Source organism: Grammomys surdaster, unplaced genomic scaffold (genome assembly GCF_004785775.1).
Source record: "Grammomys surdaster isolate TR1022 unplaced genomic scaffold, NIH_TR_1.0 126391, whole genome shotgun sequence".
Taxonomy (NCBI): domain Eukaryota; kingdom Metazoa; phylum Chordata; class Mammalia; order Rodentia; family Muridae; genus Grammomys; species Grammomys surdaster.
In genome coordinates this window covers 16,813,404-16,830,864 of record NW_021621185.1, presented here as the reverse complement: position 1 = coordinate 16,830,864, position 17,461 = coordinate 16,813,404, and the positions used below count along the sequence as shown (strand labels likewise).

The 17,461-nt window shown below is 45.9% G+C and overlaps 1 protein-coding gene across 1 annotated transcript in view; it reads left to right on the top strand.

The window, feature by feature from the left end:
- The first annotated feature begins 3,935 nt into the window (after positions 1-3,935).
- The window catches only part of Scamp1 (secretory carrier membrane protein 1), a 79,999-nt gene continuing 66,473 nt past the window's right edge, over positions 3,936-17,461 (top strand). The window contains exon 1 of the mRNA XM_028760098.1: positions 3,936-4,055. Within this exon, the coding sequence (XP_028615931.1) occupies positions 3,999-4,055 (57 nt within the window). The 5' untranslated portion in view covers positions 3,936-3,998. The remainder of the gene's footprint in view (positions 4,056-17,461) is intronic.

Genomic DNA, 17,461 nt, shown 5'->3' with positions numbered 1-17,461 from the left:
TGAGTTACAGGACAGCCAGAACTACACTGAGAAACCCTGTCTCGAAAAAACAAAACAAAAACCCACAAAAACCAAAGATCATCACATTTATTTCTTTATTTATTGTGTGTACATGTGTGTATGCGAAGTGATTTTATTTTATTATTTTATTTTTCTCTCTCTTATGCAAGGAGGTCAGAAAACAGCTTTGTGGAGTTGGTTCTCTTCTTCCACCTTTATGTGGGTTGTGGGGACTGGACTCAGGTTGCCATACTTGTGTGGCAAGTACCTTTATCTTCTGATAAAGGGCTCCCACAGGCCCTACTGTTCTATCAGGTAAACTGTGTTATTCATAGCATCTAGAACATTGTTTGCCTCTCAGTAGGGTTCAGGAAATACTAGTTAAACTGGGTGAATGATGCAAGGGAGTGATCCTAGCACTCCGGAGGCAGAGCCAGTGATCCTAGCACTCTGCAGGTGGAAGCAGAGGGCTCAGGAGCCCACACAACCCCCTCCCCAAAAGAAAGAAAGAATTGTTAATTGTTAATTGGTGAGGAATTAGCCTTGGAAACTCACATGAGAAAGGTGAACCGCTATGATCTAGGTCACACATAGCTGAGACCCGAAACCAGTTTTGAGTCATTTGTTTTGCCTGCCCAATTTAGGAGGCAGATCCTAGAAAAAGAAGTCGGCTTCCCAGTCCCCACTTCCCTTCCTTCTCTACTAAAACTACAAACTAAATTACATTCTTAAATGACTGGACCTGACCTGGTTTGTCTTCTTCAGTGGCTGTGAGAAAGGGTGAGGGTCTTTCCTTGTCCTATACATCTGGTTTCAGAACAACTAATGAAGGAACGAGGCCCCTCACTGACCACGCTATTTGACTAGCCTAACGTCTGTGCTCTTGAAGCGTATTCAGGACACCACCACTGTCAGAATCACCTGGGTAGGGGAAGCTAGAAATATGATAAGTCTTGCAGTTTTTAAAATAATGCTCGAGAAACATAGTTAATTCGGAGGGATTTCCATTAGGCTATGCTTCCAAGCCCCCTCCCCTCCTCTATCATCAATGTTCAAATAAAAAATGGCAATATTTCTGTGCAACTGTGAAGAAACCTTAGGCTGTCTCCTTGACAAATACATAGCTTACTTAGTGTTGTGTTTTATAAAAATAAAGAGAGAAGGAATGTGTTTGGTGGAGTGCAGTCAGATGTGGAGGGAGGGGGTGCCTCCAAGGGCCCATGCTGAGGCATCCCTTCCCCCTGAGGGACCAGCCATACAATAGTATAGTATAGTACAGTACAGTACAGTACAGTATAGAGTTTATTCAAGGCATGGGGAGGGGAGGGGAGTTGAGAGAGAGAGAGAGAGAGAGAGAGAGAGAGAGAGAGAGAGAGAGAGAAGTAGAGCAGAGAGGCTGGCCATGAGAACTTAGAGGGGGAGGGGAGGGAAATGGGGAGAGAGGGAGAACAGGAGGGAGAGGACAGAGTGAGAGCAAGAAGGCAAGAGAGAGAGGAGGGGCAAGCAGCCCCTTTTATAGTGAGTCAGGCACACCAGGCTGTTGCCAGGTAACTGTGGGGTGGAGCCTAGACAAAATGCTAATGCTTAGAAACTTTGCACAGGTACCAGTGAGGAAAACAGACTGGAGACAAATATGGATCATGCCCTGTTTCCACAGTGTCAGGACGGCATGAGCACAAGTATGTTTGCAGGACTGAGTGACATATGGTATTAGAGCATACATAATAACGGGAGAATACTTTACAAAGTTGGTAAGAGAAGACAAAACCACCATCACCACCACCAACAAACAGAATCAAACCCAGTCCATGTGATAGTTCTGGTTGTCAGTCTGACACACATAGAACCATTTAGAAGGAGAGGCTTCATGAGGGACTGCCTAGACTAGTTTGGTCTCTGGGTATGCTGTACAGGATTGGCTTGCTAACTGATATAGGCAGAGCCAGCCCCTAGTGGGCACCATCCTTCCTTACATTTGAGTTCTTAGCTGCTCCAAGTTCTTGTCTTGACATACTGAAATAATAGACAACTTGAAACATGAGCCGACTAGACCTCCTTTCTGTTGGAATTGCTTACTGCCAGGGTAGTTTTATCCCAGTACTAGGAAACAAAATCATAACAGCCCATATTTATGTTTTGAACCTGTTTTAGGAATTCATATACAATACCATCTTTATATAAAGACATTTTAAAGATGCAGATGCAGGGCCCCTATTTCAGAACCCTAAAGCAAACTCTTGGGGCTAGGAGATGCACAGGCCTGGGCGGCTGCCTAGGGACTCCATGGGGCTGGAGCAGTGAAGTCTTAGGCTTTTGTACAGAGTGCATCTTTAGCTAAAAAATGAGAGCACAGTTGGAAATTTCCGCCCTGCATGGCATGCTCAGCTGATCCTTATGGCCTTGGAATACAGAAGGTAAGTGTAGTAGACAGTGAATATTTGAGTCATCTGGGGGACACATGGAAGGAGCGAGGGCTCAAACAATGGGAATAAGGTCAGGTTCAGGAGAGAGGAGACAAATCACAGAACAAGGAGCAGGGTACCCTCACTGTTTGTACACATTCACCCAGTATTTGCTTGGATCTGAAGACATGCAGAGCACGTTTTACACGGCATTTCATATTTATTCTTCAGCCTCTAACACTCAGAGAGGTTAGCACAGCCGGACAAAGTAACTATCTAAGTTGAGCTTGGATGTCAACAGGTGCTGACCCCTGAGTCAGAACCAGGTATGGGCAGCTAGCAGCTGAAGATGTGTGAGCAGAGCAGATTGCTTTTCTCCCCAAAGCTTAGAGTCTTACCACCTTGTGGTGCTCACTGTTGGCTGCCTACTTCCTAATTAGTTGATGCTGTTAGATGGCTGCCTAGAAGGAGCTGCTTTGTCATCCCAACCCGGATCCTACCAGACTTCAGCAAGTTGCGCGTGGGTGGGTGTGTGCGCTTTCACATTGGGGAAAGTTATTACTGCCTAGGTGACTTTGCCTAATGCAAGGCCCTCAAAAAAGCTATGGATAATTAAATCTGTGTTTTTCCAGTTCTTAGGCCCCTGACAAATAATAATAATTCTGGGTTGTCATAGGTTCATCCAAGTGCCCTTCTGTTAAAAGTGGAAGGAAGAATAGAATTGGGAAAGCTGTGTCCTCTCAACAAGTTCCGGGTGGCGCAATCACTGATATGTCATTTACTATACAGTTTTTGGTAGTCATTCCCGGCACTGGGAAGAAAAAAGTCAGGAGGTGTGTGTATTCTGCATCCAAATGCCTGAAAATAAAAGTCAACAATTTCCACTATCATTAACTTGAGGGCCTGGGTCGATAGACTGTGCCACCTACTCCGCTGCCCCACGCCCCCCATCATTTATGAGTGGGGAGGGAGGATGGAAGACAGGGGGCTGGGCCCAGCACTGAATGTTGCCTTTTCTTGGAGCAATTCCGGATCCTCAGCGTGAAGCCACTTTCCGTGACTTAGCAGTAACCTGGGATCGGAGGGGACCTGCCGGGTTTCCCAGGTCGGGGTGTGTGTGGCAAGGGTGTTTTAAATTTCATTTAGGGTTCCTTCCCGCTCTGGGGTCGGGAATCTCTGGCAGCTGCGGAGGATGTTTTCCCACCTCAGCTACTCGCTCTCCAAGTGTCATCTCCTCCACCTGCCACGTGGGACCTGCACACACCGTCGTGTCCCCTACACAGGCCACCACCCCTCAGCCGCGCTAGGTGGGTCCACCGCCCGGGGCTCGTAACCTGCCCTCCGCCTGCGCTCGCCCTTCGGTCGGAGGCAGAGCCCGGAGCGCAGATCCAGGCGGGAAGGGACTGCCGGATGGCTGGGCGCCGCGGGCCTCCGCCGCACCGGGCATGCTCAGTGGCACGGCCGGCTCGGTGGCCCGCGAGCTGCACCCGGATCTGTGCGGCGGCGGCGGCGACGTGAGCGCGCAGGGGGGCGGCGGCCTCGCCTCGTCTGTGTCTCGGCGCCGGGCTCGGGTGGGTGACGCGCAGTGCCGGGGCAATGTCGGATTTTGACAGCAACCCGTTTGCGGATCCGGATCTCAACAACCCGTTCAAGGTGAGCGCCGGGCCGCGGCCCTGGCCCGCGTTGGGCGTCGCGGTGGCCGCGGAGGCCCTGCCGGGAAGGTCTCGGGTCGCAGCGTCACCGGCCGCGCCACCAGCCTGGAGGCTCGCACCCGGCCGCGGACTGGCCCGACCAGGAGCCGGGTCCGGAGCGGAGCGGGGCAGGTGTGGCCGCCACTAGTCCCGCCGGCGCGGCGGGCCGCGGGGCGGGGGCCGGGAGGCCGGGGCGCCCGGGGCCGGGGTTGTCATGGGGACCTGGCACTGGCGCTGCGTGCCGGTGACGGCCGAGGTGTGCGGGAGAGAGGCGCGGGTACACGGACGCTGCGATAAAAGGATAAAGGGGTGTTTTTATTATCGAAACTCGCTTGCTCCCAGAGCCACCAGTAGCGCTGTCAGAGGTCCCCCTTCCCACCGGGCCCAGTTTAGGGGAACGGGCATCAAACAGAAGTTAAAAATAAATAAACATCTGGAAACAATAGTGCACGCGTGCATCTCCCCACCTAGCTGCTGTTAGCGAGGTGTACCCTGGGCCATTTTCCAAGCTGGGAGTGCGTCACTGGGGATCCGAGCTGTTTGAGGATTCCGTTCCTCACGTGAGTGAGTTGCTTTCCTTCTTGGAGTGGACATGATCCCCAGCCTCCGAAGGGCTTGGCATAGAACTAAATGCCCAGGCAGGCCATTTAAATGTTGGTCATCTGCTCTAAAATGTAATGCTGCGTCCGAGAACTTTACCTTGAAAAGTACTTTGGGTTTCTAAAAAGACTGTGAGGCATAGCAAGGCAATTTCTTCCAGCTGTTGGCTTGGTTAGTTCTTTCTTAATTTCTCTGACTGTGTGCAGCGCAAACTTTAATTTGTAGTCTCAAAGGTGAAGTGCGAACTAATTTGTGGCCACCCAAGTGCTGCTTCTGGCCTGTTGGGTTTACCTCTTTTTAGGGTTTCTGTGGCTTCCCTACAGTATTGAAGCATAAAGCACCCCTTCTGATGGTTTAACCTCATGACTTCATGAAGTATTATTTTATGGAAGTTATCCGCTTATACCTGACAGCTGGACTCATTTTGCAGCAGTACAGAGAAAGCTCTGCCGTGGTTCGGTTGACTGTAACTTTCAACACTACCCTCCTTCCCTGCTCTATTCATTTGCTTTTTTGTTTGTTTGTTTTTTTGTTTTTCATTGTTGTTGTGGGGCAGGGTCTCACTATGTAGTGTACCTGGCCTTGGAACTTTCTAGCCTTCTACCTCAGCCTGCCGAATGCTGTAATCACAGATAAAGCACTTAGGTGCTTTTTAAAGGATGGTCCATGCTCCCCTGACTCCCTGAAGTTTTGTTTCATTTACTGTTGGACTCACTTCCATGTAGTGAAAAATTGGATTCTTCTTATATTATGGATATCCAAAAGAAACACTTCATAATTTGTCAAGTGAGTGTCATTTAAAAATAATTAAAGAGGAAACATTAAGAACCCATTCACCTCTCCTAACTCAGATAATTCAGTGATGCTGTTTTTGAGTATCTAATGACAAGGCTGTTTGTTTTATATCTGGTTATCCATTTCACGATTCCTTTCATATTAGTCTCCTGTTAGGGCAAGATCCTGGTTTCTTATCACAGACTGATATTTTGTTCTATGTAATGTTGCCATGACACCTTCCGTTTCTTCTGGGCATAAGATTGCTGTGATAATTCTAAACACAAGTAGTTTTCAAGGATTAATCATGGTAGAAAATGATGAACATTTTCTGTTTCTGTAAGGAGATGTGTTCAGGACTGTGATTATCCAAGTCCATAGACTGTTCTAAAGGCTGGCTAATTTGTGTCTAAGGAGGTCTGGTTGAATGCTTGTACCATGGTTCTCCACTGTAGTGACACGACAGATAGTGTCCCTGGCTTTATCTTTGCATTTGTAGCTAGTCACCCTTCTGTCTCTCAGAGTAACCTTTATATCTGCAGGAGGTTATTTTCCTTCTGCTGCTTTTGCTTCATTTTGTGTAGAAGTGACTTTTGAAATAAGATTTCTTTCCATGCCCTTGTTTACAAAGTTCTTGCTGTCACGTTCTGGTCGATTTTCTTTTTAAATCCTGGTGGTGACGTTTTGTTAGCCATGCTCCATACTTCATTCCTACTTGATGTTGGTTTGTGTGTTTGTTTTTGGAGACTCTTGTAGAGAAAGCTGGCCTTGAACTCCTGATGGTTGGATTACCGGCCTTTGCCAGCATACCTCAGGCCTTGGGTTGTTTCCTTCCTGCTCCGTTGTGTTAGGAACACCTTTGTAAACATCTTCATTTGAGTCATGTCCTGAAAAATCATTCAGAATCCAATATCCCAGGATGAGCCAAGGCTGACTTGATTTTATTGCTCTCCTGGCTTCAGTTCATAGTCTTCTCTGGCCCCTGTTTTACCCCAGTGACTGCAGTAGGCCTAGTGAATGGCTTTATGACATTTCAGGGTCCTTTGTTATGTAAGGAAGTTGAAAGAATTAAACGTCTATGGTAACCCAACACAATATTAATTTTGGGAAATTTATAAACAATCCATTGTTTTTGAATTGTTAAAATGTGACGTTAAAGCCAGGAAGGTCTATGCATAGTGCTGCATGCCTTATCCCAGCACTGGGGATGTGGAGGCAGGAGGATTTCCAAGTTTGAGGCCAGCATGGTTGATGTAGTGAGTTGTAGGCCAGCCACAGCTAAAGTGGGGAAACCTCACCCCCCAAAAGTAGACTAAATGTATTTTTTGCATACTCAACATGTACTTTGGGAACAGTTGCTACGTGTTTCTTATTCGGTTCAGTTTCCACTTATCCAGCAGATATTGCAGCAGTATTTCTAAGTTTGTGGATATTAGTCTAATTCAGAGGGCACACATGCCTATAGGGTGAAGGGGTGTTTAATAACCAGCAAGAGGCCAATATGGGGATGCCTGTAGTTGATCAAAAGCTAAAGGAGTAAGGCTAGAAGGAGGAACGCTTGTTCAGAGGGCAGCATTAATAAGGGACAAAGATAGCTTTAGGCTTTCTAATACGTTTTTACGTCTTAATGTAATTGAATTAGATAAATAATAGACGTAACATTTAAGACACCAGGAGAATCAGAATTCAGAGCTTGGAAGTCCATCCTTAGATACATTTGGTTAGGTCTATGGATGTGAGATCACTTCTGTGTGTGGAATTTGGTGTTAGACTGTACGGTGTCCAGGTTCCTAGTTCATTGTTGGTAGTGTCTTATAAGGTTGTTGGTTTTTAAAAATGTATTTCTGTGTGTATGGGGGAGTGGGTTGCCAGTGCTAGTGTGCTTGTGGAGGTCAGATGATAGATTTGTGAAGTTTTCCCCTCCCACCTTTATGTGGACTCCTGCGGCTCAAACTTGGGTCTCCAGGTTTGTGCAGGAAGCACCTTTACAGGTCCAGTTGTTTCCTTAGCTCTGCTCCTTATTCTTAATCAGGAGCTGAGACTTGAGGCTCTGTGGAGTGGGAGCGGGAGGGAGGGTTAAGTGTGAGCACCAAGCTTTAAAAAGGTTTGAAAAGGGTCTTGGTTCTGGTTTTATCACTAACCAGCTGTGACTGCTAGGCAAGTCACTTAGAGTCATTAAGCCTCGGTACACTGTTCCCTAAAGTTGGATAAAGTGTCTTGTGCTGGCTTATTTGATGTCAGCACGATACAGTCTAGAATCATTTGAGAGGAGGGAACCCCACTAGAGAAAATGGCTCCGTAAGATTGGGCTATAGGCAAGCCTGATGAGCAATGGTTCCCAGCGTGTGGGTTGAGACCCCTTTGGGGGTCACATATCAGATATACTACATATTAGATATTAGGATTCATAACAGTAGAAAATTACAGTTATGAAGTAGTAACAAAATAATTTTATTTTCGGAGGCCACCGCAACATGAGGAACTGTATTGAAGGATCACAGCATTAGGAAGATTGAGAACCACTGCTGTAGACCATTTCTCACTGAATGATATGGGAGGGCCCAGCCCCTTGTGGGTGATACTATCCCTAGGCTGGTGATCCTGGGTGCTATTTAAAAAAGAAAAGAAAGAAAAGAAAGGAAGGAAGAAAAGAAAGAAAAGGAAGGAAGGAAGGAAGGCTGAAGAAGGCGTGGAGATCAAGCCAGTAAGTAGCACTCCTCAGCCGGGCAGTGGTGGCGCATGCCTTTAATCCCAGCACTTGGGAGGCAGAGGCAGGCGGATTTCTGAGTTCGAGGCCAGCCTGGTCTACAGAGGGAGTTCCAGGACAGCCAGGGCTACACAGAGAAACCCTGTCTCGAAAAAAACAAAACAAAACAAACAAAAAAAAGTAGCATTCCTCAATGGCCTCCCTGTCAGCTGCGGCTTCCAGATCCCTGCCCTGACTTCCCTCAGCGATGGATGGTTACCTGGAAGTGGAAGCTGAAGAAAACCTTTCTTCCCCAAGTTGCTTTGACTTGGTGTTTCATCACAGCAAAGGTAACTAATGCTAACTACTAGGACATGTGTGCGCCATAGGAGTACTCACAGGCTCTAAGGGCTACATGGAAGCATGTACAAAGTGCTCAGTGCATGGTGGCTTTAGTAAGGTGCTAGGTCCTTGGCTGCCTGCTAGGCTCTGGGTCCAGACCAAGGCTATCTAAAATTTAGTGTTCCCCCCCCCCCACGGTACATGGGTCTTTCTCTAATCATTTTTATTTAAACATTTTCATTATTACCATGTATGTGTGCTTGTGTGCATATGCCACTGTGTATGTGTGGAAGTCAGAGGACAACTTTGATGTTTGCACTGTTACAGGGATCAAACTCAGGTTGTCAAGTTTATATGGTAGGTACCTTTACACGCTCAGCTGTCTTACCATCCTCCACCTTATATTTGGAGACATGGTCTCTCGCTGAACCTGGAGCTTCATGATTGGCTAGACCAGCTGGCCCGGAGAGCTTCCTGTGTCTGCCCCTCCAGTGCTGGGGTTGGCTGCCTTTGTGTGGCAGTGCTCAGGCTCCGAGTTCAGATTCTCATCTTGCTCATCAAGTACGTCATCCCCTGAGTCATCTCTCTAGTTCCTAGAAACAGCATGCTGTTATGATCTATTTTATTAGTTGTTGATCTCTAATAGTACCTAATTTAAAAATTAAACTTCATCTTGGGTATGTATGTGTATAAAAAATACATAGTTTAGATACAATGTGATTTCTAATGCCTTGCAGAATGTCTCAGTGGCTACTGTAATCTTTTTTGTTTTTTTTTCTTTTGTTGTAGTCTAGAGGATGGAACCCAGGGCCTTGAACACATTAGGCAAGTGCTCTCCTGCAGAGCTAAGTCCTGCCCTCTGAACCTGTAATCTAAAAAAAAAAAAAAAAAACAGCCCGTAAAGCAGTATTCTCCACATCTTAGAGTAATTTTAGTAGCATTAAGAACTGAGTGGAGCCTGGTGGGGTACCAGCACCTGTAATCTCTTCCCTTGCTTGGAGAAGACTGGAGGATCATGAATTTGAGGCCAGCCTGGGCTTTTTTTTTTTTTTAGAAAGGTCTCTGGGCAAGAATTTTGTCACTAAAAATGTTTCCCATAATTCAAGGTTGTTAGTCAGCATTCAGGCAGCTGTGATGAAATACATCAAACAGCAGGGGTTTATCGCTCTTCAATCCAGATGCTGGGGAGTCCAAGATTGAGGCTCTAACATAATGAATATTGCATCCGAACCAATAATTCTTTAAATGGTGCATTCAGACAGGCCTCGAATGAGATGGACTTCCTAGGTCCTCTCTGTAAGGGCATTAATTCAATCTGTGAGGCCACAGCCCTTGTGACTTAACTACCTCTGAAGGCCTCTACCTTGTGTAGTTTTGCCTTAGCTTTAGGTTTTAACATTTACTGGGGGGTGGGGCACATATTCTTTTTTTTTTTTTTTTTTTTTTTTGAGACAGGGTTTCTCTGTGTAGCCCTGGCTGTCCTGGAACTCACTCTGTAGACCAGGCTAGCCTCGAACTCTTGAACTCAGAAATCCGCCTGCCTCTGCCTCCCAAGTGCTGGGATTAAAGGCGTGCGCCACCACTGCCCGGCGGGGCACATATTCTGATCCCAGGATTACTTGCTTTCATTCTGTAACATGGACAGTGTCATCTGTCTCATCTCGTGTTTATAGTGACATTTGCAGTGATCTCTCTCCTCCACCCATTTAAAATTTGGAGTCTGGAGATTGGATAGCATTATGAAAAGACTTCAGTATTTTTTCTGCAATTGCTACATTTTGAAGATCTTATCTTTCAGTCTTACTTAGGGACACAGTGATTCATCGATGTCAACTGTCAGAATCTGGGCTCTGTTGTCCTCGGGTTAGCACTTTTGAGCTATTGATTATAGTTGAGTTAGGTGCTGCCCATTAAATGCAGCACTGTTACTACTGCCTCAGTTTCCCAGTTAGTATAAACAGTGTCCAAACTCAGTGGCTGTCACAGCAGTCAGTTGCGTCTTGGTGATCCTCACGGTCAGGGTAGAGTTGACGGCTTTTTTTTTTTTTTAATGTGTCTTAGTCATTTGACAGCTTGAATGCGTGGTTTAAGGTGCCTTCAGTTCACTGCCTGCTTGTCACCGGGAACTACTGGGGTGGGCAGTGATTGTGATGTTTTCCCGGGTGATTTCTTTGCTGGGCACAGTCTGAAGTCTGCCAACACAAAGGCACAGTGTCGAAGGGGACAAGAGCAGAGGCTTTAAGGGATTTTGGGATCATAAGCCACTCCTGCTATTGGTCAAAATAAGCCTCAAGTCATCTTAGATTTTAAAAAAAAGAGGTGACAGGGGAATCCGACTCCATTTCTTGACAAGAATGGCTGTCTCTCCTGACAGAGACTTGTGGACTGAAAAGCTGTACCTGGCATAGAATGGTGAGACAGGTCCCGAGGTCGCTCAGTAGGCTCCCACTATAATAGAGGAGGAGTGGGAGGTATCCAGCAGTCACTGGCTCTGGCAGATTCCGCATCTCATCAGGTACAGGGTAGCTCCCCGTGCAGAGGAGAGTTACTGGGTTCCTTGCTTCAGATCCAGCTCTACCTTCTTCTAGTTTTCGATGTTCTCTCTTAAGAAGTCTTTTTCCACTACTGAACACTGGGAGTCAGAAGCCACTTCTCATTTTGAAATAACTCCTTCCAGTCTTGCTAGTACAAGTCTCTTAACAGTTTTCATTAATATTATGCAAGTTCAAACCATGTTCAAAACCGTATCTACAGTTGGCTTTTGAGACAAGCCTTCTGTACTTGGGTGCTCAGCAGTTTCAGGCGCTCAGGATCAGCTCAGTTTAGAAGTGCTTCAGTCCTGTTGGGTGTTTTCTGGGTCCCGTGGACACTCTCAGTATGGTACAGTGAGGAGCTGCTGTACCTTTTAAAGCCAGCATTCAGGCACCGTTGTATTTAGGGATCGTCATAGTTGGCTCCAGTTGTCAACTAACATGCCTTCAAAGAGAACTCAGTTGAGGAATTGCCTCTGTCTTTGAGGTACTTTCTGATTGCTAATGGATGCAGGGGGGTCCAGCCCCTGTTGGCATTCCCTCCCCACCCCCATCTTGAGCAGGTGCTCCTGGGTTGTGTAAGGAGGATAGGTGAGGAGATAGGTGAGGAGTCCAGAGGAAGCAAGTCAGTGAGCAGCATTTTCCTGTGGTCTCTGCCTGAGTTCCTGCCTTCAGGTTCCTGCTTGGTTCCCGTGATGCTGGCTTTTACCTGTAAGGCCATCAGTGCTTCCCTCTCGAGTGCTGTTGGCCAGGGTGTTCCGTCACAGCAGCAGGAAAGCAAGCTAGAACAGGCTCAAAGCTGTAACAGCAGTCATGCCTGAGGGAATGAGTGCGGACCCTAAACTGTTCTTCAGCTTACATTATTACAAATGTTTAAGTGTGCTTAATATTTTGTAGTACTGAATGTATACCTGATAAACTTAGTGGTTCTTTTCTTTGTATGTTTGTGGGTATGTGCAAATGATGTTGTATTTGTGGGAACATGGGTGGACAGGCCGTGTGACGGACGTTGTTGTGAGGTCAGAGACAACCTTTGGTGTGAGTCCTTGCCTTCTACCTAGTTGGAGACAGAGTTGCTTGTTGTTTGCTGCTGTCTGGGGCTTCTCCTGTGTTCGCCTCCCCTTTGTAGTAGAAGCACTGGGATTCAGATATGGGCACCGCACCTGGCTTTACATGGGTTCTGGGCATTTGAAGTCAAGTCCTCCCTCTGTGTGGCAGGTGCTGTACCACTGAGACAGTGTCCTAGTCCCTTGCTATGTTTTACTATGATGAACTACCACTTTGATACAGATATATGTATTGGATTAATGATGAGTGTCAGGTTCCAAAAAAGCTAATAATCCTACAGTCTTTTGCTCTAGTGTAATCGTTTAGTTACTGCCCTCATTGGCGGAGTACATCGTTCGAATGGTTTGCACATAGTAAAGTGTGTCCAATGAGAGCAGCCAGGAAGGTCCCAAAGTAAGTCACAGGCAGCCTTATAAGCAGTCACTGAACATTTAGTGGATGGAAGGCTAGCAGGAAGTAGAGCTGCCATCAGGTACTTGACGTCTCTTGCTTGGTTAAGTGAACAAACCGATTACTTCTTGCTTTAGATTAAGTACCCAGCGCTTACTGGCTTTCTGCCTAAAGGTGGACTTTGCCCAGACATAGAGACTATTTAATCAATTAGAATAGCCTGGCAATGCTTTCATAAATGTAACTCCTCCAACACTTGATGGAGTTATTCAAGCAGAAGCTGAGTACTCTATAGCGATGTCATGTAGAGATTTGTGTGTGAGCTCCCTCTGTTTTGAGACTGCTTCGCTCCATTTCTGTCACCATAGTGTTTTGTGAATGCACGCCTTCGTCGATGTTCTGCTCTACCTAGTGGACATTGGCGTTGACTCTGATCATGTAAGCAAGAGAGGAGGCCTCATGTTCTTGGGGACTGCTGTGCTCTGAGGTCAGCTCCTCAGGAAGGAGCAGCCCTCAGTGGTTGTTCATAATACAGCTGTTTAGTCATGTCCTCTCCTGAGTGACGTTGGCCTCCCATGATTGAGTTTATCAGGGTCCTTGGTTAAGGCGAGCACTGGAGTAGGAGCCGTCTGCTCTCTCTGGGGCTGCTGAGGGGCATTTTTTAGGCTTTCTGTTGTGCAGTCTAGCTGCTTCTGAGCTCTAGGGACAATGAAGGAGCTGGTGTCTGGAGGCTGACGTACTTTCTGTGTGCAGTTTAAACAGCACACCGCCCCTCAGCATCCGTTTGTTTGCAGTGAACATTGATAAACCGTAAATGTACTGTGACTTTTTTCAAAGCTATGATGAATAAAACTCATATTTATATGTAATTTTTAAAAGGTACTATTTATTTTATGTATATGAGTACACTATAGGTATTTTCAGACTCACCAGTAAAGGGCATCAGATCCCATTACAGATGGTTGTGAGCCACCATGTGGTTGCTGGGAATTGAACTCAGGACCTCTTGAAGAGCAGTCAGTACTCCTAACCACTGAGCCATCTCCCCAGCCTGTAATTTTTGATACTATGCAGGAACAGTGCAGATCCAGTTTGTGTTTTTAAATGACCAGGAGAGCTCTAGCAACAGTTATGGGATATAAAGCATGAAGGGGTGGGCTTGACCCTGTAACAAGGGCACTTGCTATTTTGTTGGTTGCCATTTGTCCCTGTGGATCTCGGCTCTCTCTACTGTTTGGTTGCTTCTGAGTTCTCTTCTGTCCTGGGGCCAAAGCCCATTCCCCTTTCCTGTGTAAGGGCTACCATGAGAATCTCCTGTAGACTCTACCCAGGGAACAAGCCAGTAACCACCTTCTGGCCTTTAGCGTTAGAATGAAGATGGTTTTGAGCCAGTGGAGCTCAGTAGAAGAGTTCCTGCTTAGCAGGCCGAAGGCTTGGGTTTGCTCTGTAGCTGGCCCTTGGCCTGCTCCCCAGAATGTCAGTTCATTGGCTACTGGACACTTGGACCGTTCTCTCTTCTTTGCTGGCCATGTTGAATGATGCTGCTGTACTTGTGCAGATTCTCATTGGAGTGCTTGTTTTTAAGTTGCCTGGGTAGTACTCCAGTCATATGGCCGCTCTCATCTGAGGAACCGTTTTCCTCCATGGCTGTGGATGATGCAGACTTCTCTGTCTTGGCAATGTTTCTTACTACCTGCTTTTGATTCTAGCTCTCTTAGCTATTAATCCCCCTGCTTCAGCCTCTGGGTGCTGGGATTCCAGGTGTGCAGCACTGTAGTCAGCTAGTCTTGTGCTGCTGATTTGTATTCCCTACGTTGAGGATGGCTCTGCTTACATATTAGTATTGTGTATCTTGGGAGAAGTATCTGCCAGCTCTAAGAGAGTTCTTTATCAGTCATTTGTCTTGGAAACATTTCTCCCACTTTTATTTTCTTGAATTTTTATTTTATTTTTATTTTATTTTTTTTTTATTTCCTTGAATTTTGATCATACAAGTTGCAGTGGGGCTGCATCTGTTGGCTCACTTGCTTTGGTTTGTGTGAGGCTCAGGGTTTGGTCCCCAGTAACACACTTACACACACACATGGACACGTGCATATGCACAGCAGCCTTTAACTTTGATCTTACCATGATCGGATCTGATGGGCTTCTTGCCTCCTCCCAGGTCCTGTGATTACAGGTCTGCCACCACATAGGACAGGTCCTTTTCAGTTGTTCATATTTTATGTCATATCTAAACCTTCTTTGCCCGAGTCTGAGATGAGGAGGCTTTATTCTTGTGTTTCCTTTAAGAATTTTGCAGCCAGGCAGTGGTGGCGCACGCCTTTAATCCCAGCACTTGGGAGGCAGAGGCAGGTGGATTTCTGAGTTCGAGGCCAGCCTGGTCTATAGAGTGAGTTCCAGGACAGCCCGGGCTATAAGAGAAACCCTGTCTCAAAAAAAAAAAAAATTACAGTTTTATCTAGCTCTTGCATTAGTTTTATGATTGACTTTTAGTTAATTTTTATGTGCGGTGTGAGGTAAGGACTGAACTCATTCTTTGGCATATGGACATCAGTTGTTCAGTACCATTCGTTGAGAACAGTGTTCTTTCTCCAGGATTTTTGGCACCTGGCTGAACACCACAGAATCCTTTTAAAATGCTTGTTCTTACAAAGGAAAATGCAATATTTTATCTACAAAACTCCTCATGTTTCATGCAGAGATGGCTGAGTGACTGGGATCTCCAGAGTGTTGGATAGCCTGCCCAGCTTGTCAGCTGCACGGTGCTAGTGCTGCACCTGCCTCTAACGTGATGAGCATGTGAACACTTAAACCCAACACAGTAGATTTTACCTGGCTCCATTGTGGTTATCAATATCTGTGTTACCAACTTGATAACCTTTTCCTTAAAGATTCCCTTAAAAGGAAATCTTGCATTTGTTCTGCAGAATATCGGAGAATTAAGGAATACGTTTTTACCTGGAGGCTAAAACACCGGAACTGCTCGAACTCACAAAGGAAGAGGCATATTGTATGAAGCATGAGCATTTTGAGCTTCAGCCAGGTCCAGCATTGAGTGTTGATACTTGTGCTACAAAGGAGAAATGTGGGTGATTGTTATGAACTGATAATTTTAACTTTAATAATAGGAGGCAAAATAAAATATTTTGTTTTAAAGTTTTTTATTAGCATATATTAATTATACCTAGTAATGGGTTTTACTGGGACATTTTCATACATTTTAATGTATTTTGATTATCTTGATATATCCCTATAACCCTTCCTCATTCTCTCCCCCAACTTCTGCTGCTCCTGCTCTCTTCCCAAGCAGTTCTTCTTCCATGGTCATGTCTGTCTGTCTGTCTGTCCTCTCCCTCCTTTCCTCTTCCCACTCCTCTCTCTCTTGTGACCTACAGAGTTAAACAAGTATTGCTTGTAAGAATATGGGTGAGGAGTTATTTACAGGAACATGGGTGTCTTACCAGTGGCTAAACCACTAAAGAAAATGTCTCCCTCACCCCCAGAAACCACTAACTGCATTTATATCCTCAGAGCGGTGTGGTCAGGATCCTCTACCCTCTCTGCCGCAGAATGCTGAGTGCCCCCAATTGCTCAGGCTTTGAGAGTTGAGTACTACGGTGGCCGTGCCTTTCTGGGAAGAGAGCCTTCTCCACACTGCACTCCTTCCTCTGGCCTTTACGTGTGTTCCATCTTCTCTTCCTTGATGCTCTCAAGCCCTGGAGGGAGGGAGTTGTAGGTGTCCCATTTAGGGCTTAGTTTTCAACAGTTACTGTCAGTACTTGAGTTATAAGTCTCTCTAGTAACCAATTGCAAAGATAAGCCTCTCTGGTGAAAACTGAAATCAGCACGGATCTGTGGTTTTAAAAAGAAGTATTTAGAAGGCTATTTGATAGACGCATGAGTGTTCAGTTAGCAGACAGCAGCAGGTTTTCTATTAGGGCCTATGACATCTTCTAACCATGAGGTTTTTTGACTGTATTCACAATGCCAGGTATGTTCTTGCTCCTGAGGAGCTGGCTGGCCTCAGATCCAATCAGAAAGTGATTGGTTGCCACAGACGTTCCACTAGAGTCTAGCTAGTCAGTAGTGTAGCACCCAGGGTCCAGAGCTGCTCAAGAGGGTTGTACTCCAGCAGCCTGCCTAGCATCTTTTGCCACAGGTTCTGGCTCAGTTCCAGTTTCTGTGTGTCTTCTGACATGGCTCTGGTCTCTTCAGCACTAGGGTTTTGCTGTCTAGTGAGGAACTAACAGCAGTGGTAATAGCCTGCATTGCTTTAGAGGCCTCAGGAACCTCCCAACCCAACTGATAGGGAGCTGGCTCACCCCTTCTAGTCAGATATTTGAATGTAAGTGATTTTATGTACAAGATTTGCTTCTTGTGTGAGCTGCTGGGAGTCACAAGCAGGACTGTATGCAGGCCAGGCCAGTACCCCACTACTGTGTGACATTTCCAGCTATATGGTTACTAAAGACATGTGCATGTCAAACACAGTGAGAATAACGCACAGCATGGACACACTGCCTATTAGTAAACACTAGAAGTTCCTGCTTGTCCCCAGAGAAGGGAGCAGCATTTTACCTGTAGGAATCCTCTAAGGGCAGTGAGAGTCCTCATGGAGAGTTGGAACAAATGCAAAATGGTGACAAATAAAAGTGCTAGGTGACATGGGACAGCACCAGTGGGTGGTAAAGGGACAGTATTCTAGGTACAGTTGTGGCATTGTCTGGCAGTGTTTTCCTTGCTTATTTTAAGTTGATTTAACTCCATGGTTTAATATAATCCTAACTTTGATGTCTTCAATAACCATGAATTTTAGTGAATTGCTTACAGGTAAGTAGCAATTATAAAATGCAAATTAACACCCTAAGCTTAATACAAGTGTAATGGATGACTTTTCTTCTAATAAAAAAAAATTTTTTAATGGAAATGTTTAGATTTGTGTCTCAGGAGAGTTTAACATTTAGAATTGATTTT